The following is a 9,821-nucleotide window of genomic DNA, read 5'->3' as shown; positions in this document are numbered from 1 at the left end:
GTGAATTTTAATCAAAGTATGTAATATGGTATGTAAATGACTTTTTGAATACGTATAGTACAATTTACATACTCAATTATAGAAACCCTTGTTGAAGAATGAAGATGCTCTTATTAATAGTATTTAAGTTGAAAGTGACTATAATATTTACATGAAAATTCTCAAGTGAGGGATCCCTTACTTTATTTAAAATAAGGGATCCATCTAACATTATTCATTATGTGTAAATGTGGCCCCAACATGTGATGGGGCCCGCATGTGAATGGTGTTAGATGGATTCCACACTTTAAATAAAGTGAAGGATCTCTCACTTGAGAAGCCCTCAATATTTACATGTGTAAGTATTTTTAAATAGTGATCTATATAAATGTATACGGTTGCACTAATTTTGTATTAAAATATTTATTTTATAATAACTATTTAATTATAACATTAATGTTATCAAAAATATATTTATTTCATATCTATAATATAATCAGTAAAAATTATAGATTAAAAATGAAAAGTGATTAAAGAAAATAAATATTTTTAAAATCAAACGACGACGTTTTAGACTTTAGAGTTTAGATGAGTTGATCTGAAGTGCTGACGTAGATCAGTGTATACTCTAAACGAAACACGGAGCAGCCCCAGAAAGGAGAAGCTCGACGAGAAGAAGCCTGGACAGTGGAGACAGAAGTGACGAAAGAGCAAGAGTGTGGCGCCATGGCGTTGACTATGAATTTCCGGTTAGTTTTATGATTTCCACCACAACCTCTTCTTACTTTTTCCCCTTTTGAAAATTCTGATCCCAGTTACAATTAGGGCTGTGCAAATGAAACCATAATTCGGATCGAAACCGAAAACCTGACCGGTCGGTCCGGTTTGGTTCGGTTAATTGACTTATTTAGTCAAACGGTTTAAATAACCGTTTCTAACCGAGTTTTGGCGGTCCGGTCTATGGTTTGGGAAATTCATAACCAGAGGTTAACCGGACCGGATAAATATATAATATTATAATTATTAATTATATAGTTTAATAGTTAATATATATGTCTATTAATTTCTAATTTCTATTATTAATATCACTTATAAACCGTTGATTTGAATAGTTATGTATTCAATATTCCATTTCCACCATTAGATTAAACACTTAAAGCATAACTCAAAATCTTATTCGTCTTCTGGATTTCACATTTTCACTCTCACTCAGCAACCCTAATTTCAACTCAAGTCTCAGAGAGACAGAGACGACTCAGACTTTGCAGCCCTGCGCCCCCGCAAGAGACGCACTCAGTCAAAGTCTCAAACCTAGTTTATCGCAGCCCCGTAGGAGTGCATGACTGTCGTCTTTGAGTCTTCCATTTGGATTGCCCTTCTACAATCTCTACACTCTTAAGCCCGTGTTTTGACTTTGAAGTTCTGAGTCTCCGACCTCTCCCTCTCCAGCAATCAGGTATGGTACTCTTAATCTCTTATTGGTGTTGATTTCGAGCCTTAGGGTTAGATTTGCTTAATCTAATTTCAGAGTGCTTTTGTTGGTCTTTGACTGGGTTTTCCGTAGGATTGCTGTCTTCGAGTCTTCCATCCAAGTTGCCCTTCTACAGTCTCTACACTCTTAAGCTCGTGTTTTGACTTCTAAGTTTTGAGTCTTTGACCTCTCCTTCTCCAGCGATCAGGTATGGTACTCTTAATCTCTTATTGGTGTTGATTTCGAACCTTAGGCTTAGATTTGCTTGATTCTAATTTCAGAGTGCCTTTGTTGGTCTTTGACTGGGTTTTCTGGGTGCTATTTCATTTTCTTAGTGTTTGAATGTTCAATGTTGCTGACTACTGCTTGGTTTTCTTTGCTAATCATATCATATATTAGTTCATTTTTAGTGGTGGTTTCGAGAAAAAAAATATAGGTAGTCACTAGTCAGTCAAGCTGTTTTGCTATTCGGGTTGGAGCAAAAGAATGTTGAATTTGCTTTTGAGCTGGCATCAAATTTTCATTGTAAAAGTAGGATATGTATAATATTTTATATCATGTTTTGAGTTTTGTCCTTTTAGGCAGTTAGTAGTCAGTACTAGTCTACTAGATGCTTTTATGGTTGAGTACTTAGATTATCTTTTTGAAAGTCTGCTTTATAAACATGAAATGTATTAGCAGTCCTTCCTTGCATTTGATTCTTATTAGTATTAGCAATCATTATTGCTGGAGGTATTTTGACTTTTGAGAATGTATAATTCCTTGCCAATATTTTGATATTTGACGCAGTGTTTTATTTATACTTTTATGGATGGCATTGGTAGTACTTTTATACAGTGTTTGAAATACTTTGTTGCATTGGCAATAGTTTTATTATGTAGTATTTTATGCACTGCCAGTACTTCAGTAGTGTTATGCAGTGTTTGAAATATTTTAATGCAGTGGCAGTAGTTTATATAGTGTTTGAAATACTTTTATGCAATGTTTGATGATTACTAGTATGGAGGAGAATCAGGAAATTAGTTCCCAAACTCCATCCACTCCAACTTTATCTGAGAGTAGTGCTAATTCACAAACAGAACCAGAAGTTGCAGTAACACAAGCAGAACTATTAGGAACTGAAAGAGAAGTTGTAGCTGCAGGGACACTCCCTCCACGTCTTGGTAAGAAAAAATCTATTGTATGGGATCATTTTGAGACAATGATGGTAAAGGGGAAGGGGAAAAGGGCAGTTTGCAATCATTGTAAGCATGATTATGCATGTAACACAATAGTAAATGGGACTTCCACCTTGAGGACTCATTTGCTTCATTATTGTCCTAATTCTCCAATTAAAGAGGACAAAAGCCAAAAAACCCTTTCATTTGAGGGAAAAGGTAACCTAGTTGCACATTCATTTAGCAAGGAGAGGAGTATTCTAGCATGTGTGGAGATAATTATAATTGATGAGCTCCCGTTTAGGTTTGTGGAAGGGATAGGGTTTACACGATTTATGAAAGAGGTCCAACCTAGATTTGATCCACCATCTCGTTCGACCGTTGCTAGGAAAGTTTGGAGTGTTTATCAAGATCGTAAGGCTACCTTCAAAAGTATCCTTTCGGCTAACAACCAAAGAGTCTCTCTTACTACTGACACATGGACTTCCATTCAAAACGTCAATTACATGGCTCTAACGGCCCATTTCATTGATGACGATTGGAAGTAGCATAAAAGAATTCTGAACTTTTGTCAAATTACCAACCACAAAGGTGATGCCATTGGGAGACTTATTGAGAGGTGTTTAAGTGATTGGGGTATAGAAAGAGTGTTCACCATCACGGTTGACAATGCATCGGCTAATGACGGTGCTATTAGGTATGTTGCAAGACAATTGAGGCATTGGAAAACTTTACAATTTGAAGGGGATCTTTTACACATGAGGTGTTGTGCACATATCATCAATCTAATTTTTTCAAATGGGTTGAGTGAGATGCATAGCTCAATTAAGAGTATTCGTAAGGCTTGTAAGTATACAAGATCCTCTCCTTCTAGGTTGGAAAAGTTTCGACAATGTTTAGTGTTGGAGAAGATTGATAGCAAAGGTCTTATGCCTTTAGAGTGCAAAACTAGGTGGAATTCAATTTATCTGATGTTAGAGGCGGCTTTGAAAGTACAAAGGGCATTTGAGAGATTGGAGGAGGAGACCACTGATTATGTGCGTTATTTTGATAGTAATGATAATGATGATGAGAATCAGCTTGGTAAGAAAAGAAGGGTTGATGATGTAAGGAGGAAACTCATGCCTCCTAGTGCCTGGGATTAGTCTTATGCTAGGGCTTTTGTCAAGTTCTTAAAAAAGTTCTATGATGCAACTTTGAAGCTTAGTTCCTACAAAACGGTGACAGCTAATGTGCCTTTCCGTGCGATTTATATGATGGCTGATGCTTTGAAAAAAGCAATGAGAAGTGAAGATGAATTCTTAAAGAAGGTTGCAACTTCAATGAAAGCAAAGTTTAACAAGTATTAGGGTAATATCAAAGATGTCAACCAAGTTGTGGTTGTGGCTATAGTCCTTGATCCTCATTACAAAATGGACCTAGTCCAATGGGGATTTGAATTTTTGAAAGATGAACCTACTATGATTGAAGGATTAGTGTTTAGAGTGAAAACTCTCTTATTCAACATGTATGAAGATTACAAAAAGGATAATCCGGGAGTTGCTCAATAGAGTATGGAGGTTACTAATGAGAATGAAGGGAATGTAAATGAAGAGGAGGGAGATGCAAATTTGGAATTGTTTATGAGAAGAAGAAAAGAGAGAGATGGGGTTCAAATTAGAAGTTGATAAGTATTTGTTGGAGGCGGCCGAGAACCCTAAAAATCTTGGATTTAATTTGTTGGATTGGTGGAAAGAAAACCAGTCAAGGTATCCAATCCTATCCAAGATTGCTAGGAATATATTTGCTGCTCCGATGTCAAGTGTGCCTTCAGAATCGGCATTTAGTGCTGGAAAGCGAGTTGTTAATCCTTTTCGGGCTTGTTTGACTCCAAAAACAGTAGAGGCACTCATTTGTTGCAATGATTGGATCTGATGCGAACCTTTCAACTTTTACAAGGAACCCATCGAAGATGCAGTTGAATTATATGAATGGTGCGAGCAAATAGAAAAAAGTTTGTTCTAATCTCCTAATGTTGTACTAAAATGTAATGCAATGAATTAGAAAAATATATTCTCAGTCTTCTTTACTTTTTTAAATGCTATGGACTTGTAGAAATGGAAGCATTGCAAATATTTGGAGGCATTTCTAGTGGCACCACACTTTCACCAGCAACAAGTGCTTCAAAATGAATAAGGTAACAATAATTAATATTTGTCTTTTGATTTGGATTTTGGCATCTGACACCTACACTTCCTTTGTTTGCTGTAGAAAATCAGCTTATTTTATCTTATTTTATTTCATCATTTCTTGCATATTGACAGGTCATGCATGGCTGGTTAAGTTTGGCTACGGCAATCATGGAGGCATTAGGGCAGTCAATCCTTGGCAGCAGCAGATTTATCTTGCTTTTGTTTATTTTTTATTTTATCAATAGTACTTTATATGTTATGTTTCAATTTTTAAACTTTAACTTTGACAAACTCTCTATGGCTATGTTATTGGCTTACCAATATTCTCACAGTAGAGGGAGGCAATGTTTGTCTCTTTGAATCTTTAAGTTTGAACTTTTCGTCCCTCAACTATACCTCAGGTTTCAGTTTCGTCCCTAAACTATTTTTTTTACCTATTTCGTCACTCAACTATGAATAAGTACCCCGTCTGTCCTCAAAGTGAGAAAGACGACGGAAAATTCCATCGTGGCACCTAGGTGGCAAATCGGAAAAATCTGATGTGTCCAACTATGCCCACTATGAACGATATGTCCCTGAACTACTAGATTAGTCTACTATTTGTCCCTGAACTTTGTTAAAAGTTATTGTATTTGTCCCTACTGTTTGGTAATTGCTACAGGTATTAAAATATCAAAAAAATAAGGCAGCACATGAAATCAAACATCTCTAAACAGCACCTAAGCTGGTACAAAGTTCAAATGTAGCGTAAACAAACAGATCAAACAAGTAGTTCTTACATCCATAACTCAAACAAGCATAAAACATAATACAAAATAAAAGAAAGCAAGTCCTAACAAACAGCTTCCATGTCATTCATCATCTTCATCATTTGTTTACGGACCCCTGCGAACCAAAGCCCGCTATAGAACCTGAGGACGACCCTCCATATGCAGCATCAGTTCCCTGTATTACAACATAATAAGTACTTATTTACAAAAAAGACAAATAAGTTTAATATTGAAGTTGTGTAACTTATACCATTCGTTCTGTAATGCATGGTCGTTCAAATACGGATATAGATCCAGTCCTTGGATCTCGTACAGAGTACGTTGTAGGGCCATAGTATTTAGTTGTCCTCAATTGAGGTCTGAGCACTTGGTACTTTGGCACAAATGGTGGTCTTTTAGTACTCCCCACAGTTGGAATATAAGGTGTTATCGGCCTCACACCACTAACAAAAGCAGCTTCCATAAGCCTGGGACCCCTGACAGATGCAACCATTGGTCTAACACCCCCAACAGAAGCAGCCATTGGCCTTTTTCCCCTAACATCTGTAGCCATAGGCCTCTTTCCTGTAACATCAGCAGGCATAGACTTCTTTCCCCTCACATTAGTAGACTTAGGTCTAACATTAGTAGTAGTTGAGACACTACCTTCACCGGGAGTTGGAAGTACAACTTTACATGTCCTGGCATTATGTTTATCACCACCGCACTTACTACACCTCATCTTTATTCCCAACTTTGATGATTTCCCCAACTGTGATTCACCAGCCTCTTTTCTTCTTTTTTTCTTTGGTCTGCCCATTGTCTTTTGACATGTAGGTGGTAGAATGTCATCATGTGTTGTTTTAGGCCATCTCTCTGGTCCTTCAGTTGGATATATGATGAAAGAGTAACACTCATTATATGCTTCTCTTTTGAAACATTGAGGCACAAACTCCTCAAGTTTCCTTCTTCTGCTATATCTGCAACTCACTGCGTGCCTGCAAGGTATTCCAGTTAATTCCCATTTTCTGCAACTGCAATACAACACATCCAAGTCTACCACAAATTTCTCCTGCATGCATAACACTTCAAATTTCAAATCTCCAGCCCATTTTGGCAGCCACTTACCAGATTCTTTATGCTCAATTTCTAGTCTCTTCTTTATCTTTGGAATGATAGTTCCTTGGTACCTATTGATCTTGATCCTATTCTCCGCCCATCGTGTCATGAAATATCCTTTTATCTCATCGAGCATCGTAGCTATAGGCTTCTCTCTGAATTACAGAATAGTGGAATTGAATGTTTCTGACATGTTGTTCAATAATGTATCACATTTTTCATATCCACTAAAGTGAGACTTACACCACAATCTAAGGTCGATTGCATTCAATTCAGCATGTGCCATAGGATTCAACCTCTCAATCTCTTGCATTTCTCTCTCCCATGCTTCTCTGTAAGTGGCTCTGGCTGCTTTCCACATGAGCTCTTTCAACTGTAATCCAGGAAACCTCTTAGAAATGTTATTGTACATATGGCGTACACAAAATCTGTGGTCATGTTGTCCTTCCAATGCTTCCAAAACATGCACCAGACCCTAATAAGAATAAACAAACAAATGGTTAATTCAAACACTTGCATATGACATTCAATAACATTTAAAATTGTATAGAACCCTAAACGTACCTTTTGCCTATCACTGATGAATGTAAGCCTTCCTTTGGAGCCTATATCTTCCAACAACATCTTAATAAACCAGTCCCATGTCTCAGTGTTCTCCACTCTCACAACAGCTATTGCAATTGGAAGCATCCCATCATTAGGATCTCTCCCAATTGCTGTTAAAAGTTGGCCACCGTACATTCCTTTTAAAAAACAACCATCTAGACCCACTATTGGTCTGCATGCTGCTAAGAATGCTTTCTTACATCCATCCAGACACATGTACAGCCTATCAAATTTGGGAAGGATATTTCTAGATGGTGTAGGACTCTCCAACTCCATTGCATACTCAGGTGGCCTATCAACTATCAACCCACATGTACTGCCAGGATTAGACCTCAAAATCTCTGCACAAAAGTCATGAAGCCTCTTGTATTGTTCTGAATAACTCCCGTGTACTACCTCCAAAGCTTTCTTCCTTGCTCTTGATGCCACTGTCTTGCTAATTTCAATTGTGTATTTGTCTCTCACCTTTTGCATAATCTCTACTAACTTCATCTTTGGGTTTCTTCTCATCTTGTCCACCAACCTATTAGCAAGCCATTTAGAGTTCAACATCTTATTTTCATTAGTCCGCTCACATACATGTTCACCCACAACAGTCTTAAGCTCCCACGTATCCACCCCTTGAAGCTTTGAACAAAATAACAAGAATTTACAGCCATCAACACAAGCAACCCTAGCTCTAACATTGTCAAACTTCAACCACTTTAGCTGCCATCCACCTTGAATTGCATACGTCGCGACTGCATCCTTAAAGATATCTCTGGATGGAAATCTAATTCCCGGATGCCACTTGAATTTGTCCATGTGCTTGACTGACTTGAACAAAGGATTGGCTTCTCTTGGGACCCCTTCATCCTCTTCTTCTGTAGAACCATCATAACTTCGAAGCGAGTCTGATTCATATTCTGCGTCACTAAAGGCTGCATCATTATTGGGCCCCAAATATAAGTCTTCATTTGATGGCTGCCCACTTTGGTCACTCTCAATGCCACCATCTGTGTATTGCAAGAACAAGTCATCGTCCATATCGTCCTCGTCACTGTTATCAAACCTAATATTCATAACGTTATCGTCACTATCAGATTCTGTGCCCCCCTCACTATCATTGTCGACATCAACCTCAACCTCTTCCCTAATATTTTGTGCTCTAACATCATCACTACGTGACACACTAGAAGACTTCCTCCTTGAAGCACGTGTCTTCACCATTTCACACTACCTATACAAACATTTCATAAATATAGATGAACATATGGCAAAATCCAAAATTTCGACAAAAACAGTTCAAATCAATTCGAAAATCCCTACAAATTGGAACCCATACAAAAATCCCTAATAACCCCATACGAAATGGAACCCATACGAAGTGAAAATGAAAGGAGAAAGTAAATCGGAAGGTAGGAGGAACCAAGAACATCAGAACCCATTTGAACCCTAGAATCGTACCTTTGAATGACGAAGGAAGTTGCAGTTGAGAGAGACGTCGCTTCGTGTGTGCTGGAAAGGCAGGTTTGTGGGAGATAGATTGATGCTTGCAAAGAAGAACCAGTTCGGTACAAAGAAGAAGAAGAAGACACAGAGGTGTTCGTATACGACTCGTGCAAATGGGGATTTAGGGATTTAGGGTTCTTTATTTTTTTGAGCTTTGACACACGTGTATTCCCTTGCCTAGGTGGCATCTGACACAAGATGCCAACATGTACAAATAATGCCAACTTGTATGCCAAATCAGATTTTTGGGTTGTCGGAATAACTTTGAGGACAGACGGGGTACTTATTCATAGTTGAGGTACGAAATAGGTAAAAAAAATAGTTTAGGGACGAAACTGAAACCTGAGGTATAGTTGAGGGACGAAAAGTTTAATTTTGCCGATTTTGTAGTTTGGACTTTGTATGTACTACTATGTAGTATGTGATGTTCACAATGGATTATAATATTATATGGTATTGTGGTAGGAATGCATGATGTAATATATATTATGATAGCCTGGAACTTAGGATATATTGATATAATATTTTTTTTGAGATTTTCATGAATTGTTAAGTAAGGATCAGGGATATATTGTGGTTAGTCATAGTAAGTAATATTATAGTTAATTAGTTATACAGACTGCTGGATAAAAAGCAAGGATCAGGTTGCATATTATTGATCATGTGCCTCATTATTGATATTGTTATGACAGCTTCTTAGAGTTGGAATGGAAAAAAAAAAAAAAAAAACAACTTCATTAGAAGGTTGCAAAGTGTAGAGTCAGAATTGCTCTTCTTAAATCCGTAACCGAACCGAAACCAATCCGGATAGTTCGGTTAACCGTAGTTAACGGTTTGGATGGTTTTGGTCTGGTTTTGGATTCATAAAATACAAAACCGTACTTTCTGGATTGGTTATGGTGACCCTAATGGTCCTGTTAACCGGACCGTGAGCACCCCTAGTTACAATCATATTTGACATATTTGCTTGCTAGCTTTGTATATTTTTGGATGGAGTATTTGTTATCTAGATATTTTGATAAGGTGGCTTTGGATGATGAAACCATAGTTTTTAAAATCGGACCGATCCGTCTGTCAG

At 37.5% G+C, this 9,821-nt stretch overlaps 1 protein-coding gene across 1 annotated transcript; it reads left to right on the top strand.

The window, feature by feature from the left end:
* Positions 1 to 2,450: 2,450 nt before the first annotated feature.
* On the top strand, positions 2,451 to 3,956 carry LOC119995352 (zinc finger BED domain-containing protein RICESLEEPER 1-like). Its single transcript, XM_038841831.1, has 3 exons — positions 2,451 to 3,039; positions 3,199 to 3,713; positions 3,810 to 3,956. Exons 1-3 carry the CDS (start codon positions 2,451 to 2,453, stop codon positions 3,954 to 3,956), a joined length of 1,251 nt encoding a protein of 416 aa, XP_038697759.1.
* Positions 3,957 to 9,821: the final 5,865 nt, after the last annotated feature.

This window comes from Tripterygium wilfordii, chromosome 1 (genome assembly GCF_013401445.1).
Source record: "Tripterygium wilfordii isolate XIE 37 chromosome 1, ASM1340144v1, whole genome shotgun sequence".
Taxonomy (NCBI): Eukaryota; Viridiplantae; Streptophyta; class Magnoliopsida; order Celastrales; family Celastraceae; genus Tripterygium; species Tripterygium wilfordii.
Note: the sequence above shows the minus strand (reverse complement) of the source record. Positions and strands in the feature narration are given on the sequence as shown.